Source organism: Alosa sapidissima, chromosome 15 (genome assembly GCF_018492685.1).
Source record: "Alosa sapidissima isolate fAloSap1 chromosome 15, fAloSap1.pri, whole genome shotgun sequence".
Lineage (NCBI taxonomy): Eukaryota > Metazoa > Chordata > Actinopteri > Clupeiformes > Clupeidae > Alosa > Alosa sapidissima.
The window spans coordinates 10,761,503-10,781,159 of record NC_055971.1 but is presented as its reverse complement, the minus strand read 5'-3'; the positions used below and the strand labels follow the sequence as shown (position 1 = coordinate 10,781,159).

General features: G+C 44.0%; 1 protein-coding gene across 2 annotated transcripts in view; it reads right to left on the bottom strand.

The window, feature by feature from the left end:
• Nucleotides 1-19,657, bottom strand: part of rpa1 (replication protein A1) — a 39,576-nt gene that overhangs the window by 4,223 nt on the left and 15,696 nt on the right. For both annotated transcript variants that reach the window (XM_042063646.1, XM_042063645.1), the window contains 4 exons: nt 16,474-16,606; nt 7,411-7,587; nt 4,955-5,062; nt 4,413-4,499 (listed from right to left, as the gene is read on the bottom strand). In XM_042063646.1, the coding sequence (XP_041919580.1) occupies nt 4,413-4,499; nt 4,955-5,062; nt 7,411-7,587; nt 16,474-16,606 (505 nt within the window). The remainder of the gene's footprint in view (nt 1-4,412; nt 4,500-4,954; nt 5,063-7,410; nt 7,588-16,473; nt 16,607-19,657) is intronic.

Genomic DNA, 19,657 nt, shown 5'->3' with positions numbered 1-19,657 from the left:
AGGTTTTCGATGGATTGACCGTAGGTCGGAAAAGTGGAAAGAAGATTAGCTTCAAGGCTATAACATTTTTGTTTTGTTTTACCATGACCGTTTTTGAAGATGATCATGTGTGGTAGTTTCAACATTAACACGACTTGATATCACTTGTGAGGATGATATTAATAATGATAATAATAATAATAATAATAATAATAATAATAAATAAATAAAAGTTTAACTTTGATGACTTTGAAGGTGAAGGAAGTGTGAGAAGAATTTCTCTGTATCCATCATATGAGTTACAAGATTCAGTTCGATGCTAACGTCACAAAGTTAAGTGCGAAGTACTGGGGGACCAACTGAAAAATCGTTCAATTTGACTCAGTGCCCTCCCATTGAAAACGAGGGAGTCTGTTCTTCCATTTCTTTTACGGTCTATGATCCCTGCTCATTTTTGTTGTGTGTACTTTATGCCAACTGTTTGAAGTTGAAAAGAAAATGTCAACACTGCTATTTTTTGAACAGACTGATATTCCTTTTTTTTGCTTCCTGTAAAAAACAATGCAAACTTGATAATTTGATTTGGAATTGAATGAGGAATGTTTCCATTACATTTGAAATATGGAAATAGCCTAAAAAACACAGCTATTTATTTGTTTTTTATTTATTTTTTAAAACACTGCTATTTATTTGAACACAACTGTAAAAGATCCTCAAATGTAAGGATGCAATATCTCACAATGCTACAAACAGAAGGATGTGTGTTTGTATGACTAAGTGCAGGTGGCCACCAGGGATGTGCAGGTGCTCCGTGGCCTTAATGCATTTAAGTCTCTTATAGACATGGAAACGGAGGTGGAACACTTATAGATCCACTCAGCTGTAGCTCTAGATTCCCCCAGTGCTGCCTGCCTCACTCGGAGAGCTACGGTGCACTGCGGCTCAGGAACAGGAATAGGTATGACACAAAAGGTATCTGACTGGATTAGATAATGGTAGGGGTGCCTGCAGCAGGGAAACCAATCATCTACCATCTCTCCCTCTCCATTGCTCTGCACGTCTGCTGCGTATCCTGCAGCATTCTCAGTGTTGACATGGGTGTCCTACAGATGGGGAAAAAAAATATATACATAGAATATACTAGATGTCTGGTGCAAGCACCTTTGATGCGAGAAAGTTGTGGTCAGTGGTGGGCATGTCCAACCAGGCCTAAGCCCTGAGATCGAACACTAAGCATCCAGCTTGTCAGCTTAGTGGAGCTTTGGCACTCGCCATGCTGATGATGCGGACTGTGTGTGTGGTTTTGGGCTAGTAAGGGTTTTGGCAGTGTATATGTGTGTGTGTGTGTGTGTGTGTGTGTGTGTGTGTGTGTGTGTGTGTGTGTGTGTGTGTGTATAAATGAGTGTGTGTTACAGGGTGTTTAAGCTAGATGTGCCCACGCTGAGTGTTCAGGCCCCCAAGCAAATCTGCCTGTGTTTGTTAAGGACTTGGACGTGGCACAGACCACAGGACAGTTCTTAGTGGAGTGAGCAGAGCACAGCAGCACACAGCAAACTCCCATGACCCCTCACTTCTACCCTTGAGCTCCTCAGTCACCACTCTGGCCCACCATCAGAGGCTTGAGAACACACATTAACCCCCACCCAACCTCTCTCGCACTTGCACCGTCTACCTCATGCACACTCTACCTCATACACCCTGTACCTCATACGCAGACATAAATATAAACAGGCATGCGCACACACACACAGAGGTGTGAGGAGAGGTTTGTATCCGCCATGGTGGTGTTCTCTCCGAGTTGATGTCTGAGGGAGGGTAGCTCTCTTCACTGCCTAATGACTGACTCAGAGTGTCACCCCCCCCCCCCACCACCCCCACACACTCTTCTTTGGTCCCTGGTGCTTTTAACATTCACACTCTCTCTCTCCAACACCACCAAAACAGAGGTATGGAGATAGGGAGGAGAGGGGGTGAGAACAGCTCCCCCCAACCAACTGTGACAGTCTGTCAAGCGATTAGTGTTGGTCATATCTTGCCAGAATGCCAGGATTTATGTGGGCAAAGCAGAGAGAATCAGAGGGCAGTTTGCTATGCAAATCCACAGCACTTCTGTCTGCTTCTGTTTTTTTTTCCTTCCCCATTTTCTTTTTTCATTTGTTGGTACTGGACGGGGAGCGGGGGAAGGCTTGCACTTGGGAGTCAAAAAATGGTTTTATGTCTGTTGTGGCCTCTTTTTCCTTCTGCGCCGCATTGTCACTGTACAATTCTGCCACACACACACAGCCCTTGTCTCCACATCCTCTTAAGAATAAATGAATCTAGCCACAGACCTTGTGGACAGGGTCATATAGGAAAATGTACCTTGTTCTTTTTCTTCCTTTTTTCTCTCACCTCATTTCTTAGTCCTGTCTTGCATTGTCTCAACCTGCTGAGATGCACACCTGCATGGTGTGTGTGTGTGTGTGTGTGTATATATATATATATATATATATATATATTTTTTTTTTTTTTTCCTTCTCATCCCTGAGTTTGGCTGGAGAACAAGAGCGTAAGGAGGAGGCGGCGAAAAGGTCTCCTGTGATGTGAGCGGCTTGCGGGGCCGTCCACACTCGCTGGGTCTCCTGAGCAGAAGGTTCAAAGTCACCCCTGGATGTGCTGACAGGGCCTTTCTTCGACGAGGTGATTGCATTAGATCACACACGGTGGATCAAAACCACTCAGCGTCTACACGGGGCCGTTGCCGGATGGCTGTCTCGGCTCCAAAATTGAGTTGTAGACCCGCAATTATTTCCCAGAAGCTAATTTTAACCTCATCATCAGACTGGGATCGCAATAACACAAACATGCCATTAAGATCAATTGCATCTTGCAGAGACATGGCCAGTCCTGTTTGCGATGGCAGGGAGGTAAATAAGACAACAGCCAGCATGGCAGTCAAAGGTACAGAAGGACGACACTAGGGCTGGGACGGTAACCGCATTACCGCAGTCCTGAGGTCATCACAGTTATCATTCATCACCAAAAAATGAGGCATAGCTTCAGGTAACAGTTACGTCTTTCAGGGCCTTTCTTAAACTTGACAAAGTGAACATGCTGTGTTTTTTTTTTTTTTAAAATCAACAAATACGAAGGATGGAAAATTTACCATAAGCAGCCTAGCCTAGATTTCAAGCGGTATACCGCAAAATCGTGGGACTTTGTTGCTTTTCAACCGCGGTAAGAAAAAATCCATACCGTCCCTGCCCTATATGACGCAGCAGCTTAAAGAGGATATTTATAGTAACTCAGAGACTGCATATATAAATGCCTGACACTGACCCTTCTAACTGGGTAGCTGAGAATTAAAACTCATCCATCTCTAACTGTGAGACTTTATGATATTCAGGAGAAAAATCTTAAAGAGTCAAAAAACATGGTGTGAACAGATGTTCTTTCTTTTTCTGGGCATCTAGTTCCTCATAAATGTCTAATAGGTTCTGATGAGTCGTTCATGCACGTCATATGACCCCATTTTCAATGCTATTTTTTCCCCCAGTCTACTTCCATTGATATGATTTCCAACAGCTTTCTCAAGCCCACTGGATAATGAACAACCCCCTTGATCCCTTCATGCCAAAAAAGTGAGCCATCAAACACACAAAAAAAAAAAAAACTCAATTGCATAATACCTAACACCTTATTACAATCTGCATTCACAAAAAGTTCCATCCTAGGGTTACACCTTTGAGTGATTATCTTTCTGGTTTCATTACTAGCTTTATGTAGGAGTTCATTTCTCAAGTGACCCCTTTCACTGACTATGTTGATGTGACACCCTAAGCTCCACAGCAGCTCAGACCATCCCTCTCTCTCTCTAAACCAGTCCTGGCCGACAGGTGGCTGCTCACAGCACACACTTTAAAAGCTCCAGTACCAGGGGGGAGGAAAAAAGCAGCCCCCGCCAGCTAACTGTGAATGTGCAAACCCTTTTTCAGTGGTAGCCCAGCATGTTACAAATCAGGCTTCTTTTTCATGGATGAGTCCTCCGAGTTAGTCTGAGGCAATCCATTGAAAGAAGATTGAAAAGAGGAAAATGAGGCAATTTTGATGCCGCTGTTCCGTCCAAATCAAACATACACAACGCTTGGCAGAGGGAAATACAGTACCTTTGTTCACTCTGAAGACAGTCTGGCAGGTCTCTTCTTTTTTTTTTTTTTTGAATTATGGTACGAATGAATAGACGTAAATGAGGTTTTTCCCACAACAGGCAAAAACATTGAGGGAGAACAAGCCAACCAAGCACAGAGAAAACACAGGGTCTTTTTCTTTAAAAAAAAAAAAAAAAAAAACAATTTATGTACAAAAAAATTGTACAAAAGTGAACGGCTCAGTGCTTCTTCCTGCTTACAGTGTTGCTGTCAAATAATTATCTCCAATTATCTCCTTCTACTTACATTGTACGTCTCCAGCTTTACTCGGTTGCGGAGGACAAAAGTGTTGAAGTTGGCTTGCTGAAAGATCTCATCAAAAGCCGCTTCATTCTGTGCCAGGAGAGAAATAAGAGAACAATGGAGAAGATGTGAGCACAACTGAAAAAACAGTGTGTGTGTGTGTGTGTGTGTGTGTGTTGGGAGAGGTAAAAAAAAAAAAAAAAAAAAAAAAAAAAAAAAAAAAAAAAAAAAACTTAAACCTCCAAATTTTGAATTTGCCAGAGTCTGGCATGTGTCAATCTAAATTGAGGAACATGTAAGGACACAAATGGCTCTTCCCTCGGATTCTGCAGAGGAGGAGAAAAAGGGAGAAATCCTTGGATGTGAGCAGCTGCCCTAATCACGTGGCAGAGACGAGAAAAATCTAATTTAGCCCAGTGCCCATCTCCACTGTGTGTGGCCTGTGAGTGTCCCTGACCACAGCCTCTGGACATACTTTCATCTGAGAAAAAGAAGGAGATGGAGAGAGAGAGAGAGAGACAGAGACACGATAGACACACACTCACCGAGTCCTTGAGCTGCCCAACGTATGCAGCGTTCTGGCCCAGGATGGCTTCAGCTGTGTCTTGAAAGCACGTCACCCACTGGTTATCCCCAAAGTCGGCTATGTTGGCCTGGCAGGGGTGGAGCACGGGGGGGGGGGGGGCGGATGAGAGGAGGACGCAGGGAGAGATAAAAGGGAACAGAGATACAAAGATACAGGAGGAGGGGAGAAAAGAAATATTACTCATCATACACAGAAAACACAAAGCAGCACAAAGATAAACTACAGGGCAGAAAATACCCAGTTGTCTGGTCTATAGATGATGTTGGAATTGTGGTCGTCTAATAGTAAGGGGTTTGGCTTTTCAAGTTGTACACCAATTGTTACTCCGGGGGACTGTCCCTGTATTAAGTTCAGGATGAGTTGCTATAGATACGAACCTCAGCTAAATGACAAATATTAAAATAAAAACGATGCAGGGGCACAGCGGATCTCTCATGGGCGAGCCACTGTTCTTCCTGTGCTTGTTTGGCTCTATAGCTTCATCCGAGCCCAGCCAATTCCTGTTGTGCACACACACACACTCCCAATGGCGTTGCATTTCGCAGCTTATGCTATAGAGCTGCAAAGAATAGCAGTGGGCTGGCGCGCAATAGGTTGTGAAACAAAAGGCAATCCGCTTATTTTTCACAGGTCTGGCAGGCTAAGGCTTTCCACGCTGACTAATTGAGTTATATTCTATTGCCATTTTTATAAATATAATTTTTGGCCTCAGAGAAAAGCATCCATAATTTTTGAAAGCCTTCTGGCATATTTTCAGGGTGAGAACACACCCCAGGCAAAAAAAAACATCCATTTACAGAGAATCATCAGTATAGAAAACACAGCTGAATACAACTATTCTAAATCAGCAATTTATGCAGATCATGCAGTCAAAGACAAGTTAAAAAAGAGAGAGAATCGGACTCTTCTGAGAGACATAAAGGAAGAGAATCGGACTCTTCTGAGAGACATAAAGGAAGAGAATCGGACTCTTCTGAGAGACATAAAGAGAGAGAATCGGACTCTTCTGAGAGACATAAAGGAAGAGAATCGGACTCTTCTGAGAGACATAAAGGAAGAGAATCGGACTCTTCTGAGAGACATAAAGGAAGAGAATCGGACTCTTCTGAGAGACATAAAGGAAGAGAATCGGACTCTTCTGAGAGACATAAAGGAAGAGAATCGGACTCTTCTGAGAGACATAAAGGAAGAGAATCGGACTCTTCTGAGAGACATAAAGGAAGGGAAAGAAGGGAAAGGGTTAAAGGAATAAATGGGAACGGGTCGAGAAAGGGCAGATACAGAAATGGTGGCTGTGACTGACTGGCCACAGGAGTGTGTGCGCGCGTGCGTGCGTGTGTGTGTGTGTGTGCGTGCGTGTGTGTGTGTGTGTGTACACCGACTCCCAATTCCAAGCTTAACCCTACAGGGGTACAGGGTCAAATCTCATTTTTACTCTACCACTAGATAGCAGACATCCATCGCGGAAGCGATTCTGTCAATAGCTGTTGTGCAAATTGAAGCAGAAATACACCAAATGGTGAATAAAACGTTCATGTGTGATGAAGTCTTGGATCTGTTATTCACCTATTCTGACTTTCTATCTGACTATCTGAGATGACGATCGATCATCTATTGACAGTGAGTCACGGTGCGTCTGTGTATGCATCTTTGTGGTTGCACGACAGTGTCCTCTAAGCATACAATGTTTATTTCAACCCTTTGTCCAACATAGCTGGAGATGGCAGTGGTAAACATGATGGTAGTGTCCATAATGGACGTGGTATAGAGAGTAGGGGTAGTAAAAATAGGGCTGTGAAGAACTACAAAATCACCTGAAATAGGAAAAGATTGATGAGCCTACTTTATGGTAGGCTATAGTAGGCTTTGTGGTTATAGTAAATAGTTTACTAATGTTGGTTTCCGTTTTACTGTTTTCCCCTGTATTTACCCCCTTTTGACCATACTCAATGATTTTCACATTTACAGCAGGACTTTATCTCTGACCACTTTCAACCCATGGCCTTTTGAAATGTTGATGTCAAAATCCAGTGTTGTTTGTTTTAAACCCTGGCGCTTAAAGGGTTAAAGAGCGAGTATGCTTTCTGAGTGCATACAGGACTGTAGGTGTAGGTGTGTAGCAGAAAGAGAGCCTGTGTGTGTGTCTGTGTGTCTGTATTCGAATGTGATCTGTAAAATACTGCCAAAAGCTGGGTATATCTGTGCCCTAGCCAGGCAGCAGTGGAGGTGTGTGAGTGAGTGAGAGAGAGGAGAGAGAGTGAGAGAGTGAGTGTGCGAGGGAGTGAGTGTGCAAGCGTGCGCGAGAGTGAGTGTGCGAGAAAGTGAGTGTGCGTGACAGTAAGTGAGATCTAATATGCAGTGGGACTCTGGGGCATAAGACGATCGGCCCCATCAGCAGGGTTCAGGCCAACTCACCGACAGCATGAGGCGGTACTTAAACTCAGGGAACTCCTTGTCGCACTTCTCACAGCGGTACATGCCATTCTGCTGGTCCACCACCTTCTTGTTGCAGTCTTTGCTGGCGCAGGCCTGGTACAGGCAGTTCTCCTTGCGCAGGTGCACCACCGTCCCAATGCAGCTAAAGTAGTCAGCCTGGAAGGGCACCAGGAGACATGGGGAGCCCTGTTAGTAAGCCAAAGCCCAAAGCATAATCTCCTACCCACACTCCCACTCTATAACCCAGGGGTTCCCAACCTTTTTTGGCAGGTGACCCTATTTTGAGGTCACAAAACGTTGGCGACCCCAATCATTCAACACCCAGTCGAGAGCGGTACTTCGATTTTCCCCAAATGTCCTAGCAAGCTAATTTGTTTGGCTGCCTGTGCGTGTATGGTTGTTTTACTACTTTGTTTGGAACATTGATCAAGCATGATTACGTCAATCAAGCATCTCATGCGGGCTGTCTACGTTTATTTTTATGTAGCCAGATTGTAATGAAGGATCTGATTACATGGGTTTTTAAAAATAGTTTTTATTTAATGTATATTTAATGTAATGTACTGGTCAATTGTAAGATACCCAGTATCTCAGGCGACCCCAAGGTTGGGAAAGGATGCTATAACCTCACATGAACACCGAGAACGAGAAGCCGAGTGTTTAAGTGAGTATGCGTGTGTGTTTGTTTGAGTGAATGAGTGAGCGCGCGCACACGCACACACACACACACACACACACACACACACACACACACTCATCAACTCTTTGGGAGACTTTCAGAGCATCATTACCAGACTTGCATGCGTAAATTTTTCAATCCTGCACCGCTGATCACTAATGGGAATGCTGCGAGTGCCTTACTTATGTTTGCTAGAGCTCTTATTCTCCGAGTCTGAGTTTGAGCAGAGTCTGGTAATGCACCACGGCAAGGACAAATACATCTTAAGCCATGAAAGCAGCCAATGCCTCAGAAAATAAAATGAATACAAAAAAATAAATAAAATAAACTTTGCAGGACTGGGCAAGGTGCCATCATTAATTGGAGATAGGAAATACCCCCTCTCCCTCCCCCCAAAAAAATTACTGCCTTGCCCGGCCATCTAAATAGGACCTGTGACAAATGCAAAACAGGGACTCATGCACAGTCACCAGGCCCCACAATATGCAAAGAGCGTAACCCCCATAAATATAAATAGGCCTTTAGCATATCATTCGTTGCAGGGCAGAAAATAGCGAGCACCTGAAGGGGATTACGGAGCAGTGCAGGAATAAATGAATGTATGAGAGGCGGGCGATGCAGCGGCGCAGTACGGTACAGCGAGCACCGATGATTCAACGCTACCGACGAGGGGGGTCTGCCGCAGGGAAACGGCTTAATTTGAGAGTGAAAGGACTGCTGTGTTCCAAATCTGGGGCCCAAGCACCAAAGGAGACGCCTGCGGTCCCTGAGAGCAGACGGATGGATAACAGGCAGATGGCTACAGGGACCTGGCCAGACCAACAGATGGGCAGGGTTGGGGGGTGTTTATGGTCAGGACAGCAGACTACTACAAGGAGCTCCGTAAAGTAAGTGTAGGCATAGCTTCTTTTGTTGGTACCCCAAAAGGGGATGCCATTAAATGAAGAGGGTGCTTAGACGGTCAGAGGTAAATGTCTATAGGGTCTCACTGAAAGCTAGTGCCCTAAATCTTTACCTGTACACACCACTCTACAGGTGTGTACAATGGACAATGGACCAATAAATACCTTGGCCTGCACTGACCAATCCTGAAGGGGGCACAGGGGGTCAGAACAGCTGGGGTTGAAGGTCTGCATAAGGAAATGCTCAGTTCTGCTCTAGTTCCTGGTTTCTTAGGATGCAGTCCATGGTCTGCATCATGAAAAATTGAATGGCAAGTCAGGCGCTTCCATTATTGAAAATAAGGTACTACTACAGAATACTGTGCTAAGGGTTTGTTTTTATTGGGGGGGGTGCTGATGGTGGCCTTAGAAATATCCATCAAAAAGAGAGGCTCAATGGTGAGTGACTGTCTCGTGGAAGAGCACTGAGCAAAATCTATGGGGTGATGAAACTGTTAGTCAACAGCACACAGGCCATTAAATTTGGTTAACGTCTGGGAAAAACTCAAAGGCAAAGAGGAGGCAGTCATTTGAATTTCACTGTGGGACAGAACTACTAATTAGACCACTATTCATGATGACCCCAAGAAAAAGGCGAAAAGATTTTCATAATTTGGACGTCTTGATTCATAATTGTGTTTTTCAGCATCATTTATAGGTGAGCATGGACAGAACTGGGACAGCTAGCCTCAGAGTTTGTTCTGCATGTGAGAGAACTCTGTTCCTCTTCAAGCTGAACAATTACGCTGAAGACTTCAGGATTTTGCCGCAACCTCTTCTTTTGTCAGGACATGAGCTAAAAAAAAAACAAGACTTTTTTTTTCCACTCCCTGACAATAATTGATTTTTTCCCTGTCCCTTTTTGGGGTTTACTGCTGACCGTTCTTTCGGTGTGCTGCAAAAATTCAACCCCAATTAACTTCTACGAGGGGGGCAATTGATAGCGTGTCACTAGAAATAAACAACAAAAGCCCTTCGGGAGCACTAAATGACAAAGGCAAAATGCAGAACTAAAGGCTCGCTTTTTAATGGCAGGAAAATACCCCTTTAAATCTTGCTTATTTGATCCGACAACATACAGCACTTCCAATGTTGCCTCGACGGTGATTAATCATGCAAACTCCACCACAATTAAAAATACCAGGCGTCTTGTTTGCATAGAAACGAGAAAAGCAAAATTGTGACTTTTCCCCGCCTCCCCCTTTGGTGTAGTAGTGTCTTGTCATTTTAACCCACGACTGAGACGAGGCGATGAGTGGGGTTTGGCAGGTCCTTGGCAGGGTTGAGTTTGGGGCGGTGGGGAGAGTGGGGTGGGGCGAAGGCCAGGCTGGTGGAGTGGAAATCGGCGCTTGTGACACAAAGATGTTATGACAGAGGACAATTAATTGCAGCAGACTTGCACAGTGCCTTCAGAGGACTGACCTCGTGTCCCCGTGGAGCCAGCAGGAACATGAGGACAGGCCAGGCTTGAGATGTACGTATGTGTGTGTGTGTGTGTGTGTGTGTGTGTGTGTGTGTGTGTGTGTACACGCACGCACAAGTCTTGCGTTCAGTGAATGCTGTCATTTCAGAGCACCGGCCTGCGACCACTGCAAAGCACTGACTCCGCCATTTCCCTATTTCGCTATGACTTCTCCGGAGTCAGTTTAGGGTTACGCACACAAATCTGCTGAAGCACCAGGAGAGGCCCAGCAGGGGGTGGGAGCAGCTCAGTGGAGTGAAGTGCCGTGCAGTCGGGCTGGGCCACACAGCTATTAAAACAGCCGAGCAGAGCCCGGAGCCGACATGAACGGCTCCCCGTGATGCCAGGGCTGGCGTTTTGAGGACGTTTCTGGGAAGTGATTATGAAACCAGAAGCAGCACGTCCAGACGATACAGGACTGATTATCAGGCATGAAAACGGGTCAGGGGTGAAAAAGGTGAGAAGGGCGCGCAGAGGGAAATGCCCGTTTCATAGCAAAACAAGCGCGAGTGACATTGTTGCCAACAGTGCATAGCTTCCATGGAGTATGAAGTTGCCTAAAACCAGAGATTTATAAAGAAAACAAACTACAAAATGACTAATTTTTTACAAAAAATACCTTTATTTCTACTTTTTGGCTTGAGCCTAAGTGTGAAGGGGCCCACTTGCGCTGTTTGGCAACATGCTTCAGCCTGGCCCTCCTCTCCTCCTCAGTAATCTACATGAGCTTTCTTTCTTTATTTATTTCTTTGTGCCTGAAGTTATCAGACATTTCTGAAGATTTCATAGGCCTAATGGACACTTCATAGTAGACTATTAGAATAAGTCTGAATAAGATAAGTCTGAATATTTGTTGGACCAAACCAGGTAATAAATAAACTTGGGTAGGGTAGACTAGGCTTTAATTTGTAAAATTGGTTTGAAATGTTGTAACCTGCAGCCTAGGTAACTTACAGATTGTGGCATTGTGCTACTGTGTTTAACCAACCAAAAAAGTTGTGTGAACAGTGTTCACATTACATGTTAAACCCTGTAGACACAGACTAGGCCTACTGATCAGGCCACTGAACGTTTCTTAAAAGACAGCATTACCATGTCAAACACTGCTTTTGTCTCTGAACTCGACAAAACGCACCAGCCCAGTTTAGGAGCATTTAATTCAACTATTAGTTATTCACATTAGCCTTTGCTATACTGATAAAGTATGCCTATTTGCTTCACCTTTTGTCGATCTAGATGGCTCAAACTGCACATATTCTTCATCAAATGAACTCGTTATGTCTATATTTCTGTCCAATATCGCTAACTTTAACAACAGCCTATGTTACGTTGCTAAACCAATCTCAACGTCTTTTTCTGACAGAAGTTGAAAGTTTCAACTAGCCCACCTGTGACATCAATAAGCATCTCTCCTCGCTGGGGTCACATTCCGACTGACATTTCAGACGCATACCTGTAGTCACACAGACAGGGAGGCTATTCCAGCGCAAGCGATATGGTCGTGTTGCATCCACGGCAAAAATTTGCTTCCACTGTTTAATAGGCTAAATGCATAGGGGCTGCATTCACATAATCGTTGCTGGATTAGACAAGTTTTTAATTGGGCTCTTGTGATCAAGATGCGTTCGTGTCTGCGCGTGATTTGTAAACTCAGTTAACCCTAGGGCTGCAGCTATCGATTCTTTTTGTAATCGATTAATCTAGCACTTTATCGATCGATTAATCAGATAATTTTTTTCTTTTTCATTATTAAACAACCAAAACAAATAATGCATAACAAAAATGACATGGCTGTAAAATGATCAAGCAATTGGCACAGAGGTATTTATTCTAACTCCAACGTCAGGCTACAAAACTAAGCCCATTTATTGCAATTTACCCATTTAGTGTTTATAAGTGCCAGTGCCAACAATTAAATAATGTTCAAAATGCTCTCTGTAAAATTGCAGCCTCTTGTGCATGACTTAGTATGGACAGCTTTGTTCGCCCAGCTATGTTGTGAAGTGCTCGGAGGGAGAAGAGGGAAAGCAATTTAATGTATTAATATGCACAACAAGTTTCATGCTGTAATCTAGACCTGACATCAAAGTAAATATCTGTTTTATGTAGATTTCTACACCTGCAGCATTTACCATTAGGCTAGTAACAAATAATTTTACATTTAGGCTACTAAAAAATAATTTCTGGGGTGAGCCTATTTGCTATGGTAACCTAGCAACCTGTGTGTGTGTATGTGTGCACGCGTGCGGTGCGTGAGGGAAGATGAGGGTGCATGCATGTGTGTATAAGGGGTTCTTTTTTAGGCATACTGTCTTGCAATTGAACGTGAATAAATTTACTACTTAAAAACCTCAAAGCTAAACATTATATCACGACATCGCTACAAATACAGTATGTGATTAAAATCAGCCAACATCAATGTAGGCTATAGGCTACGTAGATGATAGATAGGCTAGATCGATTGATAGATGGCCTACTTTATTGACGCTTGGTGAAACAGCATGGAGTGGATGTTTTCGGTTCAGATGCTTGTTCTTTTCCTTTTTGAGTATGTAATGATCCCAAAACTTTACTTGAAAACTTTAGACATTCTCTGCCATTTATGGACATCTTGACTCCGCCATCGCGCCAGCTAAATTCAGAATGCATCACCAAAGATTGTTAAAGCGGAGCAAGATATTTCATCAGGAGCCACTTCCGGGAACCCGGATCGCACAAGGGGGGGGTCATAATCCCCCTTTATGCAGAGCAGAGGCAGCGACTGCTCCATTGAAGTCTATGGGCATAGCTCAGAATTTTACCACATATGCTAAGGTCTTGGTTCTATAGAGTTAGGAATGTGAATTTCGGGCACGTTTTCATGATCCTCAAACCCTTCTGAACATTTCAGGTACATTTTTAGCATTTTTGAGCATTCCAGTCTGGAGAAAATCGACTTTCTATCAGGTGTGCGCCGGTTATTTATGCCGCTGCTGTTGGCCGGTTGCAATGTACGCTCATCAATACGTCATCGACACGCCTCTTTATGCAGACAGGATTCGATCCCCATTTCGCGCCCATAGACATGAACTACGACGAAGTATCTTGCTCCGCCTTAACGATCTTTGGTATCACGATTGACGAGCTAGTGGTGTGCTTCCTGAACAACGGTCCGTGTGGAACAATCAGATCCCTGCGCGTATAGTGCGCGTCATAGGAATTTAACGAGGCTTCGAGGCAGGGTTTTTGTCTCGAGTCATTTTTGTAATCGAGTTATTCGAGTAAATCGATGAATCGTTTAAGCCCTAGTTAACCCCATACCCCCCCCCCAGGGCTCTACACTAACATTTATTTTCAGGAGCACTTGTGCGCCCAAGTTAAAAAATTTAGGAGCACAGACAAAAATTTGGGCGCACAGTCAGTTCTGTACTTAACTTACACATAATGTAACATTATACTGCAGCTAACAGTTAAACATGCCAGTGCATCAATTGCGAATATTAAGAAGGATTGACAACATTTAGGCTACAGGAAACAGGATTTTAAAGATCAATGCCTACTTTATTTTCAGTCTGTTCTATTTTCCTACATTTTGTTAATGTAAAATAATATAATACATTGTCATATTTGCATTTAGCCTGTTTATTAAGTATCCTGCCAAATGTAGGCTAATTTATTTATTTGTGAATCCATCTATAGCTAATCCAAATATGCCCATGGTGACTTATCTGACAGCATACTGCCTAATACTACTATTAAAACAGTCCATTTTCTCTTCCACAAAACCCAACATAGGCTAATCAAGGATATATGTTTGATACTTTTAGTTTTTATTTGAAATATCTGCATTGATGGGGGCAGTAGGCAAATGTTAGGCCTACTTTCGTTTTGCACTGCAGCTTGTATTCGGTGTAAACAAACAAGCATGCGTGGAAGCCTGGAGTTGTCAGTAGCGTTCTACCTTTGAATAAAATGGGAGTATTACGGGAGGCTACTTTTGTGCCAGTTCACTACAGCTATATTTTGCATATTGCAGCCAATACATCAACTGGGCTAAAAGGCATGTTAGGTTACCTTTCCTTCTCTCACTGCATTCTCAGAATCTCATCCTGTTCCTCCTATATCCAATGAATTCGGTGGATAGAATAACTAATTTCTTCAATCTTTGCATCTTGGCTGGCTAGTCTAACTTTCCGCTTTTTCTGCGCGCTCTTGGATTTGATAGAAGCGACTACTAGCGAGTCACAACGCGAAACTGCTAACGTTGATGGGAGGTGTAGTTCTTATGCTGCATTCGCGACGTGATTCTATGGTTTGCACCAGTAATGTTTCTCGATGTTGCGGTGTATTTTATAGACATTGACATGGTTAGAAGTCATTCGCACCAGTGCGGCTAAATATTTTTTTGCACTCGCACGCCATCACCCCCCCCCCCCCACACACAATACTTTCTCATCGGATCTGCGCGAACCATGTAAGTCCCCTATTTTGGATTCAAAACGGCGAATTTCGCCGAAAGGTGAGGAGTTTTCATGCATGGATTATGGACGAACAGACTGGAGCCAGGCAGGAGACTCAGACAAGCGTCATGGGAAGCACACTACAGCCAGAGAGCACACACACACACACCTGCTATTGCCACACAAACAGGCCTGGACATTGAGCCCTTTTGTTTGAAAATGCAGCCTCTCCAGTTTGATATGGACACTTCACCCTGGTGTTCCTCTATCCGCTGATCAAAAGCCTGCTCTCGCTTTGGTTCTCCATGCTGTCGCTCTGTGCTGCATTAATATCACACACCTCAGCTGTTCCTCAAATGGCTTTGTAGGTCTTTTTGAAATGGCTCCTTATCGTCGACTAAATTCCTGATTGCTCTTTTATTAAACATTATGTAACATTTACTCAAAGAGATGGGCTTAATAAAATGACACTGCAGAGCAAATAATGACACTGCAGTTCAGAACAGCTCAGATTGGATCTGTGTGTTTGTGTGTGTAAGCTACGATATGTGTGCTTACGTGTGGAAGTGTGTGTGTTTGCATTACAGGTGTGCTTTCATATGACTACATGGGACATTTTGATGAGCTAGCAGAGATTTATTACACCGCTTATCCGACCATAATCATTTAATTATAAAGCTCAATAAATGGACTCCTCATAATCTCCAGCCTCGATCTGGCTGCGGTGAAAGTGACTTCCACTCCTCCTTAGACACACACACACACACACGGAAATCCAGGCTGTAAGGGCACCCGTGTTAATTACTAATGAGTGCCAAGACGAAGCGCTGAATTTGGGGTCTTCCACAATGAATGGCGGAGTCACTTCAATGGTCCAGTCGGTCGCCCCCCTCACCGCCCCCACCATTCAAGCAGAGACGCGAGAGAACACACAGTCGCACAGATGGAGCGACAAGGTGACACCGCCTAATAAAGTTTTTGTCTGCCATAATATAGCCGGCAGTAATATACGGTCGGCCGCTGTAGTATGGGGGCTTTGGCTCCGAGGCATGCTTTCACTGACAGCCGTGCGTCCTTGGGTGTCGTGCTTTGAATAAGTGCTTATCTCCCAAGTAGTAGTGTTACAGAAAAGCACTGAGCAGTGTGGGGGCACTAAATACTTTTTATCCTTTGGTGTGAAACTGGGGTTTTGATATCATCTTGAGCTTCGCATGAGGGGAATGGTACTTTTAGATCTAGTTTTTATTTGATGTGTTAAATGAACATGTTTAGATATATGATTGAATTTGAGACAATCAGTGCTCCATGAGTGTCCATTACATTAGCTCTGTTAAATCTGGCCATATTATTCTAGAAAAGGGCCTGTGAAGAATTTCTGGACTCCGCCTGGATCACCCACTCAGTTTCAAAACAGAGGCAGCAATTCTCATTCTTAACTTCATATATATACAACAGCACATTAAAAAGCAATCTTGTCTAGTGTGTAAGTGTGTGTGTGCGTCTTCATGTCTCCAAGCATACCTTCTCTCCGTGACCCAGGTGCTCATTCTTGACGTCTGCCAGGGTCTTCCAGTTGGTGTTGCCTCCACCGCCACCACCTCCCCTCAGTTCAGTCATGGACTGCCCATCCATCGTATGGCCCTCCTTATCATACCTGCAACCATAAGGAGAGAAAAGCTTGGTGTCACTCCAGTCCAGCAGCTCATCTGTTTGGAAGCCACTACTGACGTACATGGGGTGCTTATCTCACTAATCGAACCCACTCAACTCAGCACATTGATCAGGCGCTTTGCCATAGAATAGCCCTTGACAGCTGTGCATTCATACAAGACTTTGCCGATTTCGATTCCCGACAGATACTGTCTCTGCCATTGACTCTTGTAAACATTTATACCTCTTGCTATTGCTACTGCTGCTGCCGCCGCCATCACACCAAGCAACTTTAGCATAACATAAAAAAAAAAAAACATACTTCATCTTCAATATTTTTCCTTGCTTACAAAATTACTTAGACATATGGGAACACCATTGGAATTTTTGGCAGAAGAATCACATCAAAGCACACTAGTAGGTCACAGAATAGGCTACAAACATAAACATCAATATTTTCTCATTTTTCTTTACTTTGATCTGACATTCAGGAGCAATAGACACACTCATGAGATACATCACAAGATCAGATCTGGCATGTGTTGCCAGTCCCTGCTCCAAAACATTTCTCTGTGGAGGGCCAACACAAAATAATTTCACGTATATCTCTTGTTTCATGTGCCGGTCATCTTCTATTCCATCATTTAAGTTCTTTGTCTTTTCAAATATCCCTGCAAATGCAGATCATCATAAAACTGCACATATGTTTTTGTAAAAATAAATTGCACTCCTTATTCCTGGTCTGGTTCATGCATATTTTATTGCTCCCACTGAGCCAAAGGCATACAAAGCGTTCTCTCATCTAAACAAACATAATTTCAATCGCATCGTCTACCCTGATGCTATGATTATTCACTAATACCAATATCACTGGTTGGGTCTCGCGATGCATTGACAAGTGTAAAAAGCCATATCTATGGGTCGTTTTTGCATCTATAAAAGGAGGCGAAAGATACAAAAGGTAGCTGCATCTTTTGCTTGGTGGCAGTTGAAACTGGGGACACGGGGGCTAAAAACAGCAGGCCCTGAGCACTTGTGAAATGAATCAGCGGCGCGAGCACCAGTGACGGGAGATGGGGGTCAGGGTTGTGCTGGTGAAATCAGAAACCCATTTTCACCGAGCACACAGGGGCCAGCTCGAGAGTGCAAGAGTGAAAGAGGGGAGTGGGAGAGTGAGAGAGCGAGTGGCACGGAATGGAAACAGAAAGGAGGGGAGAGGAAGTGAGGGGGGGGGGGAGGAGGAGAAAAGAAAACACACTCGGGAGATGGGAGGAGAGTAGGAGGGATCGATGGCCAGTCAGAGCCTCGGACCGGCGCGTCTGATGGGCTTCTGTGAGGCGTGCTCTAGTGGCCGGGGCTTGTTCTCGGAAGCTGTAACTAATTGAAAATAAGCCTGTTAATGAAGAGCATTGGACCTATTGGTCGCCGGGCGCTGCCAATTTTACCTCCCCCTGAAAAATGTGTTTAATTCCCTCCCATGACACCTATTCCCTCATCTATGCATCGTCCCCTGATTTGCTGTGCATGTGGGCTGTTTGTGTATATTTCTTATGCCTGTGTGTGTGTGTGTGTGCCACGAGTGAGGTACTATAAATAGGACAAACAGTGAATCGCAAATGAATCAACCTACTTTTGTGATTAAAAGAAAGGGAACTCATGTTCCTGTGAGTGGAGGGCAAAAAACCTGAAAGTTTCCCAGAAATTGACAGAGTCAAGTTCAAGAGTTTATACAAGCCTTGCAGACTACTACTGCACATTAACTCCATAATGAAATGAAAAGAAAAGCATGCTGCTGCTGCCGCCACCCCACCACCACCACCACCCGCCAGACCCTTTTCCTTGTGTCTCCAGAAGGAGGGTTTGCCAGAAATATGTTTTTCCCTTTATCCAGCATAGAGGCATGAATCGAACCATTGGCCTGTTGAATAGGATGAATAACCTCTAATGCAGAGCAGGGTTCCAGATGGAGAGGATTTCACGGGGAGAGGAGAGCACCCAGGGCACTGACGCTCAGGGAGCACAGAGATTGGAAACGGCAGAAAATCCGCCAATAGAGGCAGCCAGAGACTGAGGCTCACTGCGGCATGTCAACAATAAGACTTCCAGACAGGGAGGGAGAGACGGGGAGAACAGAATATGAGAGAGAGAGAGAGAGAGAGAGAGAGAGAGAGAGAGAGAGAGAGAGAGAGAGAGAGAGAGAGAGAGAGAGAGAGAGAGAGAGAGAGAGAGACAAAGAGAGAGAATGATGGGAGAGGGGAAGAGGGTGAAAGAAAGGAAGGAGCCATCATATTGTCAAATTAACAATGTAGCACTATGACAGAACAGTTGAGGACCAAGGGGAAACACAGACAATAGGCATTAGGTGAGAGAAGGGAAATGTCTGTATATATATATATATATATATATATATATATATATATATATATATATATATATATATATATATATATATATATATATGGCTCGAAAAATCCAACCATGACAAGAATCGGTCATGAGCTGCATTAATGTCTATGAGTCTATGAGTATGAGTCTAGGACTATGAGTCTAGACACAGAACAGCAAAAACTGCTATAACCCTAAAAATTGATGAGCTACCCTCAAAGCATAAATGTATTTAGTTGTGCCAGACTTCATGGTGTTCAGCACAAGGCTCAGTAGTTATTACCACTTTTATAAGGGTTCCACGTAAACACGCTTCCTGGAACATTAATCATGTGCTCGAAGGTGCTTCTTAATGTAAGCACCAGCGCAACACGGATAGGCACAGCACCAGAGGCGCCACAATACTGCAGATAAGCAGAAACTAATAAGTAACAGCAATAGTGTGTGTATGGTAACCCAATTGTGTAAGCTGGCAGCATGGGAAGGCAGGGATGCTTATGGTAGATGATATCCACCCCCACCTGCATGTGATTCAATGTGATCTCCCAAGGCTGAAGAGTGAGGGGGCAAAGTTACAAGCCAATGGTGGCAGGTGTGTGTGTGTGTGTGTGTGTGGAGAGGGAGGGAGGAGCAGCTAGCACTGCTGTCAGGTGACAAGGAAAGAATAGGA